At 40.3% G+C, this 18,788-nt stretch overlaps 2 protein-coding genes and 1 long non-coding RNA gene across 3 annotated transcripts; 1 reads left to right on the forward strand and 2 right to left on the reverse strand.

The window, feature by feature from the left end:
- Positions 1–885: 885 nt before the first annotated feature.
- On the reverse strand, positions 886–3,454 carry LOC120108985 (ubiquitin-conjugating enzyme E2 32-like). Its single transcript, XM_039122724.1, has 3 exons — positions 3,212–3,454; positions 1,676–1,807; positions 886–1,516 (listed from the first exon to the last, which is right to left on the reverse strand). Exons 1-3 carry the CDS (start codon positions 3,329–3,331, stop codon positions 1,328–1,330), a joined length of 441 nt encoding a protein of 146 aa, XP_038978652.1. The 5' UTR covers positions 3,332–3,454; the 3' UTR covers positions 886–1,327.
- Positions 3,455–4,613: 1,159 nt separating this feature from the next.
- On the forward strand, positions 4,614–5,399 carry LOC113461019. The gene is made up of 2 exons (XR_003382915.2): positions 4,614–5,001; positions 5,106–5,399. It is a non-coding gene; the product is annotated as an uncharacterized LOC113461019 (long non-coding RNA).
- A 6,624-nt stretch (positions 5,400–12,023) lies between these two features.
- On the reverse strand, positions 12,024–12,776 carry LOC113461018. The gene has a single exon (XM_026800073.1). It carries the CDS (start codon positions 12,774–12,776, stop codon positions 12,024–12,026), a length of 753 nt encoding a protein of 250 aa, XP_026655874.1.
- Positions 12,777–18,788: the final 6,012 nt, after the last annotated feature.

The raw sequence follows: 18,788 nt of genomic DNA on the forward strand, positions 1-18,788 counted from the left end.
GTTCCAAAAAAGCACTAGCCCCTAGCACAATACATACATTGTGTGTCATATCATGGCAAACCGCACTAAAATCCATGGACCAAACTAATCGAACCACCAAGTTATCCTTTGTCCAAATGTAGTCTGTCAGCAACTCTAATCAGATTTGCCATGCGCACCAAATGCAGCTCCTGGAACCCAATTCAGTATATACATAGAGACTTCAATGGAACTGAACTAAGACAAGCTCTCAGCAACTCTAACTAAGCCCAAATCAATACCTGCATACATACATACATATCGATTGAGATGGTATGGATATGTACGATGATGATTGGAGAAGGCTCCAGTAAGGAGAGGTACTTTGGTTTTTGTTGAAGGTCATATGAGAAGGAGGGGAAGTTCTAAATAACACGGATGGTGAGGAAGGATTTGGAGAAACTTGGAGAACATCAAATGCGGCCCTAATTAAGAATACTTGGTAAATAAGGATCCCTAAAGTTGAATCCTTGCCTAAGATAGCTAGGAGTCCAGTGCATATTGGACTCCAAATCCTCGCCTTGGCCCTTAGGGGCTTTCCTCACAGCAAATCTCGCACCTAAAATGTACCATACTTCTGAAAAAAAACTTTTTCTTTTTCATTGCACGTGCTAGCACCCACCAAATTCTAGTATATATGTGTGGGTGTGTGCGTACAAATACACGTACATATATGCACATATGTGTCTATGTACCTATGTATGTACATATGCACATAGACATACTTAGCAAAAAGATTCTCTCATGCGTCCTTGTGAAAAGAAAAATTATCAGAATTAGGGAGCAAAGTAAAAAAAATAAAGATATGATTGTTTGCCACTTACGAATAATTCACAAGTATTAGTTGGTGATAGTTACAAATAGTCCATACATAATCAGAAAATATAACAGAATTCCTAGCATTAGGTTCTTGAGATGCATGACGAATAGGAATAAAGAGAGCATCTATGTAGTAAGGTACTAATAATCTCTCATCAAAAGTATCTAGGAGGAAATATGATGGACAAGATGACTATAAAATGACTATAATCTTCTTGTTTGATGGAAGAAGATAAAAATCAGTGCTTATACAAGAAATTTATAAGAAAGAAAGAAATGAAGAGTTCATAAACCACAACAAATCAAGGTTTAGACTTCCTGGAGAACCTAGCAATATATGGGCTTGAACTTATTGAAAGCTAAGAATCTGGCTTAGCCATCTGTCCAAAGTTCTACTTCCACCTCTGTTTTCATGACCCATCCAAATTCTAGGATGATTCACAATGTAAAGGTAATATCCGCTAATGTAAAATTCCACAGATACATTACATCATATATTTAAATGAAGATGAAAGAGGACAATATGCAAAACTATGAAGCCATAATCAATTGACAATAAAGAAAGCTTAGGCATCTCCCAACTACTAAACATACCACTCCATGATGGTTGCCAGTGCTCGGGGTGATGATTTGATATGCTTAGGCATATCTTTGTCTGGGTTTCAAATCGACCATTTGGCTGAACAAATGAGAAAAAGGAACTTGTTAGCCAAAAGAAGCAAACAAGAAATAAACAGATATATATATATATATATATATATATATATATATATATATATATATATATATATATATAGGCAATTTGCTAGAGGAATTAGGTAGCAGAACAGGTACTTACAGTTAGCATCATAAAGGAAGGAGGATTAAACGGGTAGTCTGCAGGAAGCTGGATCCTCCCATGATAGATTCCACCCTCAAACTCAGAATCACGAGGACCAAGGATGGCAAATTGCCACTCAAATATATTCTCCTGAAGACAAGGATAAACATAAATTAAAATCCAATACCAACAAAGCTCAAAAGCACCTGTAACTTATCATTCTGCATTGCATTCCTATGTTCCATGATAGCTACCAGCCAGAAATGGAAACAATATATTTATCATTCTGCATCACATTCCTATAACTTATCAATCTGCGTCCCATTCATAAACTCCTTCCATCACTTTGTGCAGGTATAGAATGCCTTAAAGATAACCACCATAATCGTTCTAATTATTTTCTTGCAGGGAAAAAAAAAAGGTGCATCAAGGAACAAGGCAAAACCAAAATTTATCTTTCTACAATAACAAGGCCCAAATAGCCTCTTCAATTTATGATTGTGAGGAGACTTGAAATCTTAACAAGCATAGGCCCTTCCAGAAAGCATAGGAACTAGAGGAAAACCTGGGGTAAAAAAATCACTCAAAAGCCACTTCTTCAAAACATACCAGCATGGCGATCCAAAATTAAAACAACGGTGTTTCAGACAACGGCCACAAAAGAGCCATATGAAACAACTTCAACACAAATTTTCTAAGATATTCTAAATCTAAAACAACAAGACTTTCAAACGCTACAAAATCATTTTGTTAAAAAAAAATAGAGATCTGAAAGAAAGAAAAAAAAAAAGATACTTTCCGAAATCCTAGAAGAACTGCCTGAAAAGAGCTAGAGGGAGAAGCTTAGTCACACCAATTTCATAACAGGATTCGAAAAGCTGCAGGAAGTAGCTCGTTCAGACCATTCTTGAGGGGAACACTCAGATCTGAACTAAATAGACCTTTTCTGAAACCCTAAAAAACAATGAAAAACTGATGCAGAGACTCATAAGAATCAAAATAAAACATGACACTTTCAAAACTTTAAAAAAGGATCAAAGGCCCAAAAAGAGCTATAAGTAATAGTTTTTGGAGTCATTTTGGTAGAGATATCCAAGGTCTAAGTTAAATGAGATATCTAGACACCCTAAAAATCAGGAAAAACATTTTAAAAAAAAGTCTATAAGAAGCCCCACGTTCGGATCCGCCTGGTGAACAGACTCGAGTTTCAAAGCAAACGAGACATTTCGAACTTTTCGTTAAAAAATAAAAATGTATTAAAAAAGGAAACTGCAAGAAATAGGCCCTTCGGATCATTCTCGTGGAAATATTCAAGACCTAAGTTAAATGCAACAATAATAAGACATTTCACCCACCCAAGAAATCGACGCAAAGCCCACAAAAGTAGCTTTTGTGATTAAAATAGAAAGAAGGGATTCGAAAATTCAATGAAATGACGATTTCTAAGCCCCAGAATAGAAAACATATCCATGAAATGTCTGAAAAACCAGCTTCTTCCGATCAGACTGGAGATCTATTCGATCCTAAAGGGTTAGGGTCTGGAGGGGGTGTTACCTCGAGGGGGAGGCTCATGAAATCTTCGGAGGGGTTGGATTGCATCTCCTTCACCTCCTGAAGGATCCGCTTCACCGCCGGGTTCTTCCGATTGTACTTGTCCTCCGCCGCCGACGCCATGCGCTCACGTTCTACGGCCGTCCCCGCCGGCGCACGGTAGATACCGCCGGAGTTATTCCGCGAGAAACGGAATAAAATGACAAAAACTTCGGCAACAAATGGAGACGACAAAAGGAGACGTGGGAACTTGGGGACGAAAGACGGAACGGAGCGGAGACAACAGCTGGATTTCAGACATCCGACAGCAGATGAGAAGACGACACGTGTCCAACATAATGCTCGAGTTGTTACACGTTCTATTCGAAGGAGAGGGTACGTGGCAGGATCTGGATGGAGAATTTTGAATCCATCGTGCTGTAAATTCGGGATGAACTAGCGAAAGAATGATCGATCTACTTTCGCTCGACCATTCAACCGCGATCCGCACATCTCTCAAAGCACTCGAACTTTGATCGTGTATCCAACGGTGGATTCATGCAAAAGAGGGCGAATCGTTCTTTCACGTGAAAGATACAACTTTTTAGAAAAAAAATTATGTAAACTACCGGAACTTCGATATTTTAGGGTATCTTTCGACGCAAGAACTCAAGAGAGTGCCATATATTCGATGAAATGCTCAGTCCATTGCACTGGACAGTCCTTGTGAAATTAAAGGTATAATGAAATATCTACAATTAAATGCTTCTCAGGTATTTCCACATTAATGGGCATAATAGTAGAAACCTCGAAATAAGGGTCAGCGTCTGAATACCGGACCCATCCAGTCATATTAGCACAATGTCAATACAATATGGTACGAATTTTTTTATGCACTAAATATCGGTACACCACCGATACTGTACATCTTGTACTGCTCGGTTCAAACTAGTACGGCATATTATGCCTCAGAATGACCAATGTATCAAGCCAAATAAATATCAGAAAATGCCAGAGAATCTTGGATGACTTTAAAGATGAGCAAGTTGAGCAAATTATGCTCTCATCAGCGAGAAAGTTTCTGTTGTAGCATTCTTTGGATGAATGAATTGAGCGATGTGCTAACTAGCACCAACAAAACAGAGGTATAGGTCTGATATATAATCTTATAAAATCAGACACAATAGATTTGTAGAATGTAATACTCCAGCAATGTGAAGCCCTGTATACAATTAATACATCATGAAATGCCAATCTCAGAGAGTTGCTCAGTGGTAGCCAATGGAAAGCTAAAGAGAAACTATTTATCTTTCAGTCTCCATTAGCAGATTCATGAAAGATCTAGATTTCTGTTGCACAGCTGGTAGTCATAGTGAACGATAGCTATGGTTATCTTGTTACAGTAATCCTCTGATATTTCGTACGCATTTTTTCATTGATTTTTGATGACCATCCAACTTTTTTAAGTGATGCATAAGAACAACCTCCATCCATTTTCACATGTATCTAGGACAGTTCATCTGTGTGAAAACAAATCAAACCTCACTTCTATCTAAGACATGGAGGGTTGCACCTCTTCTAGTTTTTGGAAGGAGTTGGTGGTGCCTGCAGCCGCAGCAGCAGCAGCAGAAGCTCGTCAAAGTGGTCTGAGGTGGTACTTCAACATCCAGCAGGACCTTTCTCTTTACGAGTTCCAGAGTTCGATCCATTTGCCCATTCTGGGCATCACCCAGGCGAGGCCTTTGTTCTTCTTCAGGGGCAACCCAAGCTAGGGAAATGAATAATATAAGAGCCAAAGATGACACCTAGGTTATGTATGAAAAAGCTTCCTGCTTCTTCCTCTGTGCTTAAATTGTCATCTTCCTTCTCATTCCTTTTCTGCTTGCTTCCTAACAAAACCTATTGTGATTGCAAGCAGTTTGTGAAAATGGTTATTCGACTAGAGAGGAAGAGATGCAGCGAAGACTGTCAGGAAGCATAACAACAGCAAGCAAAATGATCATTTAGTCAAGATAGATGGGATCAGTAAGCAAGCAAGGCAGAAGTCTGAGAGGAAAAACTGTGTAATTAAACTCTCTTTTCATTTTTCATCTTGCTTGAAATAAGTATCCAAAATTTGTAATAGATTCTCTTTTATTTTATTTGGAACATCATATGTATACTCAAAAATTCTTTAATGTATTAATCTTTGTAATATGATCGCTTTGGTGTATGTACTCCCATCTCATAACATGTTGTTTCAGTCATTTTCTATAATTTTTTCCATGTTGGTGAATTTGTAAGCACAAATGTCTACATACAATTCCTCTAATTAAAATTCAGTGAGTGGTAAATCTATTTTAAGTAGAACAGCATATATATGTTGATTAGATCATACTCCAAGCCATATGCAATAATTTAATCATGTTGTAATGTGTTAATCATGCCTTTCCTGGAGCCACTAGATTTCTGATTAACTCAGTGAGTATTCCTCAGATAGTTCAGTCCAGATCATCACATGAGTTGATTTGCAGGATGAGCTCAAGTTAAATAATAACAATCATAGGTACATGTGCTTCGTTTACAATCTGTGTCATGTTTCCACTACCATCCACACTCCCATGATAATTTCCTAACAAAAAGCATACGGTTTTCTCCCATTCTTATCATGCACTTGAACCTAAATATAACCAAAGTTTGGAAACAGCAGCCATATGAACAATCATTATAAATTCCTTTTATTACAATTAATCTCATTTTTAGGGGATGTCTGGTCCTCGGATAAACTTTGGCAGGAGCTCTCTAATTTATCTTGGTAACAGAGAGAGCAAAGGACTAGACTGATTGATGCTAATAATTAAGGTGCTTTCTTCTGGGAGAGTATTGAGTCCACTCCTTCCCACATTCTATCATCTTCTTCTCTCTGTTCTCTCTGGGTGTACTCATGTGCGTCTAGTGTAAGTCACCGTTGTACCAAAAAAAGATAACATACATGATTCTCACTATCGATGTTGATAACATGGTAGCTCATTCTAAATTAATGAACCTACTCAAAATAGTCTTCTCTGAAAGAAAGTATTAGAGATAATATTGAATCTCTGCCACAATCATCTCCAGCTGATTCTCTAGATCCTCCAACTAATTCTGCAGCCAATACTTCCCTAATTGAAACTAAATCTCTATCACAATCATCTCCAACTGATTCTCCGGATCCTCTAGCTAATTCAGCCAATACTTTCCTAATTGAAGCTGAATCTCTGACACAATCATCTCCAGCTAATTCTTCGGATCCTCCAGCTAATTTAGCCAATACTTTCCTAATTTAAACTGAATCTCTGCCACAATCATCTCCAACTGATTCTCCGAATCCTCCAGCTTATTCAGCCAATACTTTTCTAATTGAAGCTGAATCTCTGCCACAATCATCTCTAGCTGATTCTGTTGAGAGTATTCTATCCCAGAAAAATTAAAATCTAAAATATTCTACTTCAACAAATAATAGGCAGAAATAGGTTTAAAGAAAATAAATAAAGAAAGTAGAAAAATGGAACCCGAGATGCTGAGGCGCGGTATATTGGTTACTTTCCTTGAAGTAGATTTCGCCACGTTACAGTGCACTAGGCTTGGATGACATTCTACTCCTGAGATACAACAGCCTCTCGCAATGTTCCTTCTGCCTTAATGATTTGCACGGATCAAAGAAGCCTTCGAACCTAGAATCAATATGCAGCAAGCCCGTTGATTGAAAGAAAAGTACTTTCGATCATAGCTTCGGACGAGCACAGGCGAGATACGACCTCGGCTCTTCGCACTTCGGACGAGTACTCGCGTGAGATGGGACCCACCCGCCTCGGACGAGCATAGGCGCAAAGGGCCTTGGCACCTCGCGTCTTGGAGGCTCGAGTCGCAAGGCAAGACCCACCTACCTCGAACGAGCTCAAGCGCAAGGGGCCTTGGAATAAATCCTCCACGTGAGAATAAAATCGAGGAAAAGAAGAGTTGAACCCATGATGTCCTCCAAATCAAAACAACATACTAACTAACTGAGTCAAACTCCCACCCTAACATACATATAAATATATATGTTTTAAAGAATGAAAACTTTTAATTATTATTTAACCTAAAAAAAAGTCTAACAGATTCTTCGAATCCTCTAGCTAATTCAGCTAATACGTTTCTAATTTAAGCTGAATCTCTGCTACAATCATCTCCAGCTAATTCTTCAGATCCTCCAGCTAATCAGTCAATACTTTTCTAATTAAGCTGATCTCACACGATTACAGATGACAGTTTGTACAACCTAGGACACTTATTATTATTTTGATTTACATGTGCAGATGCTTGTGCTCGTAGACCGGTGTCTGTATATACATAAAAATCAGACTCGACACATGTATTAGTTTTGTAGGTATAGATGAATTGTGTGCTCTTAAAGTAATATAGTTGCATGCAACATTGAGGACCATGAAGTATGCACCAACATAGAGCAGTCTAGATTATTCACACCAAACTCATGCCTATAAGATTTTGGCTCAGTCCATCAAAATCTGCCTCACATTCTCATTTTTCTTTAGCTTCTATTGTAAAAAAATACATCATCCAATGATAAAACAAAATGTAGGTACGAGGAATGAAGCAGATTTAACCAAAAGATAAAATGGACTAGTTGTCGCATAAGTCCAAATGGAGAAGGCTCCACAGTTCAACCTTAAAACATATATCCCTAGGACCAAATATGAATAAATCTTATTATTATTTCTTTAAAATTTGATGATAAGAGTGGTTATGCTTAACCATTAACTTATTTAATTTATTTCAATCTGTTTGTTAATCGAACTATTTCATCTGTATAATAAAATTGTCAAATTTGGATATGGATTTTTGACCCGTTTAATAGGAAGGTTGGATTTGAGTCGATAAATTTTCGATCTTTTATGTATCTGATCCATATCTTATTCGATCTGATTTATTATATTTTTATTAAAAAAATATGACACTCTCACTATCATTTATAAATATTAAAAAAAAATGGCTATAGTAGTTGAGTGGATCCGGAGACGGGGACACACAGCCGAGGACCATCTATTGATCCATGAGATTTGCAGATTGATGGAGGAGTGCGACTTCCACCAGGCTTCACACATGTACGGGGAGGCCAACGGGACTGCCGACTAGGTGGCTTCCTATACGGCGCACCATTCTGTGGTTTTGTGTGGGCAGACAGTGGATTTGTGCTAAGGCCTCACGTAGTAATCTACTTTCTGGTTTTATTGGCCGCATTTACACCATAATGTGTGAGCGGCCATTGTACCAAAGAAATAAAAATAACAAATAATTAAAAAAATGCAAATGGATGACCCTTTCACGCGCACACGCCCATTTGTTACGGTGCAACCCCACCGCTCGGCAAAACACGCCGGATTTTCCCATCGTCATCACACAGGGACGCACGGATCAACGGCCATGATCCATTCTCGTTCAAGTTCGCAGAACCCCATTTCATTATTTCAGAAATCGTCGGGGGCTTCATGGTAAAAATGATATAGAATAAAAGGACCGAAGGAAGCATCTTATTGGGCTTGGCCGCAAACGAGTCGCAGGTGAAAGAGAGGGGCTCTCGAGTTCTCCTTGCTTCCGGATCCAAGGTCTTTTTTTTCTCTCATTTTTTACCAATTTCTTTCAATTTTTGTTTAATTTCTTATAATCTGGGTGGCTGCTTGGATCTGTGATGGTTTTCCAATTTATTCGGGGAGTTTGGACGGGTTTGATTCATCTTTGCTCGTTTTGTGATCCCCGCACTTTATCTTTGTTGTTATATAAGTGCAAGATTTTTCCTTTTGGATGATTTCGTCTCGCCTTTTTGATCTATTCTTTTTTTTTAATATAAATTCCATTTCATTTTCCAAGAAAGATGCTGTTGATCTTATTTTTGGTTGCTCTTTGTTTGAATTCTTTGGTTTCTGGTAAATGAAGCTAGGGCTGACAAGTTTGCTGGATATCTTAGGGAATTTTTTTTGCGTCTTCTAGATTATTATCTGTTGGTTGATCTGATTGATGGGGTATGGTCTGGATGCGCTGAAAAGAGAGGAAAGCTTATTTGGATTAAAGATTTGTTACCTGTTATCAGACAACATAGCACTTGGGCAGATATTGAGGTGATATTTCGAAAAAGAGACGGTCACATCTGCTTAGATCAAATGTTAAAATCGTTATAAGGACTTGTTCCATCGTGTATATCCCACAAATCCATCTCCTATTGATGAAATTGAGCTCAGGTTTTGCTATTTATTATCTTAAGGTCATGGAAACACCGATTGCTTATTTTTGAAACTTCCATCTTTACCTGGGCATTGGTACAATATAAATGAATAGTCTTAGGTTCATTCTTTCTCTTCCAATATATGCCAAAGATCTGTCCCACTGAAAATCCATAACTCTAATCAGCCAAGATTTCTTTGTCTTGAAGTTCTGGTTAAGCTGCAGGCTCCTTCTTCAGCAACACCTCCTCAATCACCCTCTTCTTTATCACAAGACAGTTTTACATTTGCAAGCATTATTATCATACCTCTACATTGATGGTTTTGAGCTGTGTTTATATTGATGGTTTTGAGACAGTTTTACGTTTGCAAGCATTGGTATCCACTCTCTAGGCAATCCATTTTAATGGTTCAATTAATTTCAGGAAAATTTAAAGAGTTGTTCTTGTATGAAGCAGGTTTAGAAGTCTTAGGAAGTTGATTAAGCCGTATTATTGTTGAATGGCCCACTGCCACATACATCTTGACTGCATGCTATTTCTTGGTTTTTAGGAGAATTATGTCATTTGGATAATATGCCATGTATATGAATTTACTATTGTGGTGTGCTACCAAGATACGGGTGAAGACATTGCTTGACCATGAGATCGCCTGAGCATTTCCAAATTTGTAACCTTGCATACCTGGAAGAAAATTTGATCATCATTTCTCCTCTTTGGTTTCATGACATCGCCTAATTTCATACAGTTTGTTGAGGTTGGCAACTCATCAACTGTTCTAGGGGCATTAAGGGGTAATTTCGTTTACATTTCCTATTGTGCTTAATTACATAATGCGAAAGATGATGTAATGGGAAAATTTTTGTCAAAGTATCTGATGCGGAACAGGAACAATGCATGCGATCTATTTTTTTTTTTTTAGATTTCAGCAATCCAATTCATAAACTATTAGCAAACTCAAATCTAACAGCTATCAGATGATTATATTAAAATCGAATTGACTGAAAGAAACTACCGACGATTGATCAGTTCCTTTAATAATTTTAAAAAAGAAGGATCGGGGGTTGATTAGGAAATCAACACGTGATTAGGGCACGTTGATCTACTTTTAATTTTCTGTGTTAAGCATAAAAATTGGGAACTTAAACTGAACCCAATAACGACTTACTCAGAATTTTGGTGGAAGGATCACACGGACATGATGCTTGAGAAAGGTCCTGGAAGAGGGAGGCAAGTCCAGGGTCCTGGTTCGCTGACGGGTCGTCCTTCGTCGAGACGGATGGAGGAAACCGACAGGATCTGAAACAGAAGACCTTGGTTAATTGAGATGGTAGGATGTAAGGAAAAAAAAGGATAATCTATTTAAAGGATAAATAATCCGGACGACGAATTGTCGGATCGGGAAGGAGTTCGGAAGAGGGAACGGGGAGCCGGATGATGAGCGCCGCCTGCGCTGGAGGAAATCGCGGAAGTCAGGGGAGGCCGCGGTTCACTTAGAAGAGAAAGATTTTAGAGAAGGAAGGCAGGTAGGTTCTTGGGTTTGGAAACCAAACTCTCCCAGGTAATTTGTCAAAACAGCTTCTGTGCTTCATTCATAATATCAAGCCCTTTTTATAGGCATTACAAGGACTCATTCTTGCTTTTTACAGCATTCATTCGGGATTCAATTCCTAGATTACTCTTTGGTTTTCAAAGCACAGTTGGCAGCGTTGCATGGGAGAACTCGATGGGGATGGGTGACTTGCCGGAAGTGCCTCGGAAAGGGGAAGAGTAGTCGAGTGGAAACCGGCCATGGAGCTTGGCTTTTTTCTTGTACCAGGAACCGGTTTGCTGGGGAAGCAACGCCTTGGGGAAGAGCACCCTTGGAATCATCTTGCTTGGGAGTTCTTTGGTGTTGGAACCTTGGAAATCTTTGGGAAGAGGTGGACCTGTGGGCAGTTTCCAAGAGATCGCAGGATGGCATCGGAAAGAAAGAAGATCAGGAAACTTCCTTCAGCTGGTTTGTTGCTTCGGGAGGAGGTGAGCCACGATGGAGACTTTGAGGAAGTGGAGAACTTGCTGATGGAGAACCGGTGGACGCCTTGAAAAGGAGGAAACGGCTGCTGGCTTCTTCGATTGGGATTTCAAAGAAGAAGTGGCTGGGAAGAGCCGGCTATGGGGAGGAATCAATGCTTTGAAGTGTTGGGAAGAACCACCTGTGGGAAGAATACCTTGGGAAGAAGCCGATTGCACATCTTGTGATGGGATTTTAATGAAGACGTGGCTGACTTTGGAATGTTGGGAAGAGCCACCTGGGGAGAAGACTTGGAGCTTGAAATGCTTTGGAACAGGGCTGTGTATGGGAAGATGAGTACGGTGCTTTGGAAAAAAACAGGGGAGCTGATGGTTGTTTTGAGAAGGAACCGGTTGGGAAGATGACTGGTTCCTCTTTTTTTTTGGTTTTTTTTTTTTCGGGAATCAACTTCATATGTAGACTTGGACTTTTGGACTTGACATAAATTTTGGACTGGACTCAAATTGGGTGATTGGACTGACATGCACTGATGGAACTGACTTAAATAAATAACTAAAAAAAAAACTGGACGACTCAAGAAATGTGGACTAGCAGTCAAGCCAAAGTGATGCTGGCTCATTGGTGTCCCCACCAATTCTTCCGGACTGGGGAAAATTCAACTCCGTTGAAGGAAGTTGTGTCTGGCTCTGATAGTGCTCAAGAATGTCTGGATCAATCTGCTGCAGTTCCTCTCGGGTTATCCATGTGTCATCAGACTCTGGCCGACCGTGCCAACGAACTAGGTATCTCTGGTAGCCTTTCCTCCTAGTAGAAATAATCTGCTCGTCCAGGATCCTCTCAATGCGATCGTGTTTCTTGGAAAATTTTGGCCGTGGACACTCAGGTAAGGGTTCACTCTCAAAGGAAGGATTAGGCTCAAATGGCTCACTGGGTATCGTTATTGGCTTTTTATACTTAACCAAATCAGAGATATTAAAGGTAGAGCTAATGCCAAAATCCGGTGGTAAATCTACCACAAATGCATTTGATCCGATCTTCTTTAAAATTTTAAAAGAACCTGCTCCTCGTGCATGCAATTTCTTAACAGTTCCAGAAGGAAATCGTTTTCGTATCATAACATAATCACCTTCAGCTAAATCAGATGTCCGACGATGTGAATCTGCTAATTGTTTATAAATTTGATTGCTGATATTTAGTTTTTTTATAATATCTTTATGCAGATCCCTAATATGTTGTGCTAATGACTCAGCTGACTCGGATGTCCTGGAATGCATGGGTAATGGAATGAGATCAACAGGTTTTCTAGGATGCTGACCGTAAACAATCTCAAATGGACTCATGCCAATGGTTCTATTGACGGAACTATTATATGCGAATTCGGCTCAAGGTAGTAAAAGATCCCAAGTTTTCATATTTTCACCCACTAAACACCGAAGTAAATTACCCAGACTTCTATTTACGACTTCGGTTTGATCGTCAGTCTGAGGATGATATGCAGATGAAAATTTTAATTTTGTCCCCATTAGATGCCATAAAGTTTTCCAAAAATAACTGACAAACTTGACATCTCGGTCTGATACAATGGATTCGGGTAACCCATGTAGACGAACGATTTCGTTAAAATATATCCGGGCAACTTGAGAGGCATCGAAGGTTTTAGAACAGGGCAGAAAATGAGCCATTTTTGAAAATCTATCTACAACCACGAAGATGGAATCATGTCCCTTGGCAGTCCGTGGTAATCCTAGAACAAAATCCATACTGACATCTTTCCATGGATATTCGGGTATTGGTAGTGGAGTATATAATCCCGTATTCTGTCTTTGCTGTTTGGCAACAGCGCAGATTCGGCACTGAGCCACAATTTTGGCAACGTCGCGCTTCAGACTGGGCCAGTAGAATTGATGTTCTACGGCTTCAATGGTTTTGGTCTTCCCAAAATGACCAGACAATCCTCCCGCGTGTAATTCCCAAATTAAAAAGTTTCGAACAGACGTATGCGGGACACATAATTTATTATTCAGGAAAAGGTACCCCTCTTGAAGGGAATACTTATCTATCTCTTTCGAAGTTCCTTGTTTGAGTGCAGACATGATTTTTCCAAAATCAAGACAGTTATCATATTCTTCTTTTAATTTCTCAAATCCAGTGACTTGAATACTGACTACTGACAACAGATTTGTCTTTCGAGATAACGCATCAGCAGGTCGATTGTCTACACCGGAACGATGTTTTAATACAAAAGTGTATGATTGTAAAAATTCAACCCACTTGCCATGTCTAGGATTTAATTTCTTTTGTGAACTAAGGAATCTAAGGGCTTCATGGTCTGAATATAAGATGAATTCTTGTGGTAGTAAGTAGTGCCTCCAGAATTTAAGAGTTTGGATTATGGCATAAAATTCCTTATCGTAGGTGGAGTATTTGCGCCTGGTTTCATTTAGTTTTTCACTAAAATAGGCCACAGGGTGTTTGTCTTGACTTAGGACTCCACCAATTCCTACACCTGATGCGTCACATGCGACTTCAAAGACTTTAGAGAAATCAGGAAGTCGTAACATAGGTGCACTGGTCATTAAAGTCTTTATCTCCTCAAAAGCGCGATTACTAGCCTTAGTCCACTCAAAGGCTCCCTTACGAATACAGTCTGTAATTGGTGCCATGATTGTGCTGAAACCCTTAATAAATCTACGATAAAAGGTGGCTAACCCATGAAAACTTCTTACTTCATGCACATTCTGGGGTGCGGACCAATTCTTGATTGCGCTCACCTTTTCAGGATCTACAGATAGTCCGTCTGGAGTCACAACTAATCCTAAGAATGTAACACGTGTAGTCAAACTCACATTTCTTAAGGTTGATAAATAGGCTTTCGGATCTAAGCGTCTGGAAAACTTGCCGGAGGTGGTCTAGATGTTCCTCCTTTGTTTTGCTGTAAATGAGGATGTCGTCAAAGTAGACAACAACAAATGTTCCCATGAAAGGTCGTAGTACTTGAGTCATTAGTCTCATGAAAGTGCTGGGAGCATTTGACAGACCGAATGGCATTACTAACCACTCATATAGACCATCCTTTGTTTTAAATGCGGTCTTCCACTCGTCTCCTGGTCTGATTCTAACCTGAGGGTAGCCACTCTTAAGATCAATTTTAGAGAATATATTTGATCCAGAGATCATATCTAGCATGTCGTCTAGTCGGGGAATCGGAAATCGATATCGTATTGTGATCTTGTTTATTGCCCGACTATCAATACACATTCTCCAAGTTCCATCCTTTTTAGGAGTTAAAAGGGCAGGTACGACACATGGGCTTAAACTTTCTGTAATGAATCCTTTTCTTAGGAGTTCTTCAACTTGACGTTTCAACTCGGCATGTTCGGTAGGGTTGAGCCGATAGTGAGGGGAATTTGGTAGGGTTGCTCCTAGGACTAGGTCTATTGCGTGTTGTATGTTCCTCATAGGTGGTAGTTGATCAGGAAGATCCTCTGGGGTGATATCCTCAAATTCTTTAAGAAGACTAGTCATTCTTCTGGAATTGGGCTTGTTTCTTTCAGACTAACTTCTTTAACAGCTAAAACCCACACAGAAGGGCTTTCTTTGATCTTTTTTTCTAGCTCTTTGCGTTGATCAAGTGTAATCCCTTGGGTTGCTTCCTCTTTTGGTTTTATTGGGTTACTATCCTTTGGCTTTTTTGGTGGTGAAGGGTATAGTGTGATTTTCTTGCCTTTGTGCATGAATGAGCAAGTATTTGTCGACCAAAAAGCGTGGCATCTTGATCGAATAACCAAGGTCGTCCTAAAATAATGCTTCCGACGTCCATGGGAAGAACGTCGCACCAAATTTCTTCCTGGTAAGATTGAAACTTAATGGGTACCTTGCAACGGTATCTAACAGGTATGGATGAAGTGTCTAACCAGGCGACCTTGTAGGGACTGGGGTGGTCGACGGGTGTTAGTCCAAGCTTGGAAATCGTATCAGTGGAAACTGCGTTGATGCAACTTCCACTATCAATGATAATTTTACAGACCTTGTTCCCATTGTTATGTAGGTATGAAAAATTGTAGTTCTTCGCCAATCTTCACATTCCTTTGGTTGTGTCAGGGTACATCTTAGTACGTTTATCCTAACTTCAGGTTCAGTTTCTTCAGTGAAATTTGGTTCATCGAATCCCTCGGCTAATTCAGGATCAGCTATGTGAATTTCTTCGTCTTCTACAGTTTCCCAGGGTGTTCCTCTTCGATCTCTCCAATATGTAGGGACGGAAGGGCACTGGTTTGCAAAATGTCCAATTCCATGACAGTTGAAACATCTACCCCTTGAGCTACCCTCCTACGTCCTTCATTCAGGGTGCCTTTGCCTCGGTCTTCTTTCCTGGGTGGAGGAGCAACTAATGGAGGTCTAGTGGTTGAGGTAGGATTTGGATTAGTTCTGGGGACTTGGTGTGGTCGGGTCTAGGACCTAGTATACTCGAGTTTCTAGGTTCACTGGGTCGAGTGATTGGCATTCTTTGGAATCTCTCATAATCCTGAGCTAATTGATATGCCTGCTCTAGACTATAGACCTCTCGCATGAAAAGCTCTCGTTGGATGTCATTCTTAACCTGGCACGAAATCGGGAAAGGTGACAGAGGGATCTTCATCGACATGACACCGCATGAGAATCATCAAATTTAGCGATGTAATCAATGACTGACTTGTTCCCTGGGTCAGGGTTGCCATGGTCAAGGGTCGTTGTGATAGAGGTGGGAAGGTATTTTCCCTGAGTTTATCTTCATTTCATCCCATGTTCAGATGGGTTTTTGTCTTCTATTAGGATCAGACGTTCGACATTCTGCCAATATTTGGCTTGACCGAGAAGCCTCATTTTGCAAATCGAATTTTCGCTCTTCAGACATGTCGTACCATTCGAAATGATTCATATCTGACTCCCAGTCAAGATACTCATGAGGATCCATGCGGCTACGAAGCTGGGTGCCTCAACCCGGACACTTCGAGTATACGGTCATCGATGTCACGGTGTCATTAAGAGGTTGATTTAGGATCGCGACCTCTTTCATTGTGATGTGGTCTTTCTGAGATGTCATCTAGTGGACGATTGTGATTCTGTCAAGTTTGCCTATTCCTGGGATAGGCATGACATGTTGGTGGTTCCGATCAAGGTGGGTGGTCATTCTTTCTCTTAGGTTATTGGCTAGGGAAGGGCTACCCTATCTTGGTATCTTCTAAGGCATCGACTCGGGTACATACCTTCCTGCTCTCATTAATTCTCTGAGGACTGAGCTGATGTCAGGGTCCATCACCGACTGGACTCAGGCTCGTATGGATGATAACTAGCTTCGGATCTAGTAGTCATGGGTTTGAGTAGCTTTTCTTTGGAATTTTTTTTTTTTGACACTACGGTACGGGAATAATGAACTAGGAGGATGACGCAGAGCTAAATTTAGCAGGCTGAATGCTTGATGAATTGCCGAAATGTGAACTAAGATGCAGGCCTTTCTTAATGTAATGCGGAATGCAAAATGCTAAGGTATGACGATGCCCAATAAACTATACTAGAAGGATCCGGAAGATTAAACTGGTGCCCTAGTAATTCTAGGTTCTGCAATGATGCATGAAATGGTGCCCTAATCAACTTGCTCTGATACCAAATTGATGCGGAACAGGATCAATGCATAGGATCTTTTTTTTTTTTTAATTTAGATTTCAGCAATCCAATTCATAAACTATTAGCAAACTCAAATCTAACAGCTATCAGATGATTATATTAAAATCGAATTGACTGAAAGAAACTACCGACGATTGATCAGTTCCTTTAATAATTTTAAAAAGAAGGATCGGTGTTGATTAGGAAATCAACACGTGATTAGGGCACGTTGATCTACTTTTAATTTCCTGTGTTAAGCATAAAAATTTGGGAACTTAAACTGAACCCAATAACGACTTACTCAGATTTTGGTGGAAGGATCACACGGACACGATGCTTGAGAAAGGTCCTGGAGAGGAGGCAAGTCAGGTCCTGGTTCGCTGACGGTCATCCTTCGTCGAGACGGATGGAGGAAACGACAGGATCTGAACAGAGACCTTGGTTAATTGAGATGGTAGGATGTAAGGAAAAAAAAAGGATAATCTATTTAAAGGATAAATAATCCGGACGACAAATCGTCGGATCGGGAAGGAGTCCGGAAGAGGGAACGGGGAGCCGGATGATGAGCGCCGCCTGCGCTGGAGGAAATCGCGGAAGTCAGGGGAGGCCGCGTTCACTTAGAAGAGAAAGATTTTAGAGAAGGAAGGCAGGTAGGTTCTTGGGTTTGGAAACCAAACTCTCCCAGGTAATTTGTCAAAACAGCTTCTGTGCTTCATTCATAATATCAAGCCCTTTTATAGGCATTACAAAGACTCATTCTTGCTTTTTACAGCATTCATTCGGGATTCAATTCCTAGATTACTCTTTGGGTTTTCAAAGCACAGTTGGCAGCGTTGCATGGGAGAACTCGATGGGGATGGGTGACTTGCCGGAAGTGCCTCGGAAAGGGAAGAGTAGTCGAGTGGAAACCGGCCATGGAGCTTGGCTTTTTTCTTGTACCAGGAACCGATTTGCTGGGGAAGCAACGCCTTGGGGAAGAGCACCCTTGGAATCATCTTGCTTGGGAGTTCTTTGGTGTTGGAACCTTGGAAATCTTTGGGAAGAGGTGGACCTGTGGGCAGTTTCCAAGAGATCGCAGGATGGCATCGGAAAGGAAGAAGATCAGGAAACTTCCTTCAGCTGGTTTGTTGCTTCGGGAAGAGGTGAGCCACGATGGAGACTTTGAGGGAAGTGGAGAACTTGCTGATGGAGAACCGGTGGACGCCTTGAGAAGGAGGAAACGGCTGCTGGCTTCTTCGATTGGGGATTTCAAAGAAAAAGTGGCTGGGAAGAGCCGGCTGTGGGGAGGAATCAATGCTTTGAAGTGTTGGGAAGAACCACCTGTGGGAAGAATACCTTGGGAAGAAGCCGGTTGCACATCTTGTGATGGGATTTTAATGAAGACGTGGCTGACTTTGGAATGTTGGGAAGAGCCACCTGGGGAGAAGACTTGGAGCTTGAAATGCCTTGGAACAGGGCTGTGTATGGGAAGATGAGTACGGTGCTTTGGAAAAAAACAGGGGAGCTAATGGTTGTTTTGAGAAGGAACCGGTTGGGAAGATGACCGGTTCCTCTTTTTTTTTGTTTTTTTTTTTTTCGGGAATCAACTTCATATGTAGACTTGGACTTTTGGACTTGACATAAATTTTGGACTAGACTCAAATTGGGTGATTGGACTGACATGCACTGATGGAACTGACTTAAATAAATAACTAGAAAAAAAAGCTAGA

Source organism: Phoenix dactylifera, unplaced genomic scaffold (genome assembly GCF_009389715.1).
Source record: "Phoenix dactylifera cultivar Barhee BC4 unplaced genomic scaffold, palm_55x_up_171113_PBpolish2nd_filt_p 001695F, whole genome shotgun sequence".
In the NCBI taxonomy this organism is placed as follows: domain Eukaryota; kingdom Viridiplantae; phylum Streptophyta; class Magnoliopsida; order Arecales; family Arecaceae; genus Phoenix; species Phoenix dactylifera.

Bases quoted from the DNA above. Each gene is read 5' to 3' on its own strand.
- LOC120108985 (XM_039122724.1), bottom strand. From the start codon at position 3,331: ATGGCGTCGGCGGCGGAGGACAAGTACAATCGGAAGAACCCGGCGGTG. The intron at 1,808-3,211 runs GTAACACCCCCT...CCTTGTCTTCAG, and splicing joins TCATGAGCCTCCCCCTCGAG to GAGAATATATTTGAGTGGCA. The intron at 1,517-1,675 runs GTAAGTACCTGT...TCATTTGTTCAG, and splicing joins CTTCCTTTATGATGCTAACT to CCAAATGGTCGATTTGAAAC.
- LOC113461018 (XM_026800073.1), bottom strand. From the start codon at position 12,776: ATGAGTCCATTTGAGATTGTTTACGGTCAGCATCCTAGAAAACCTGTT.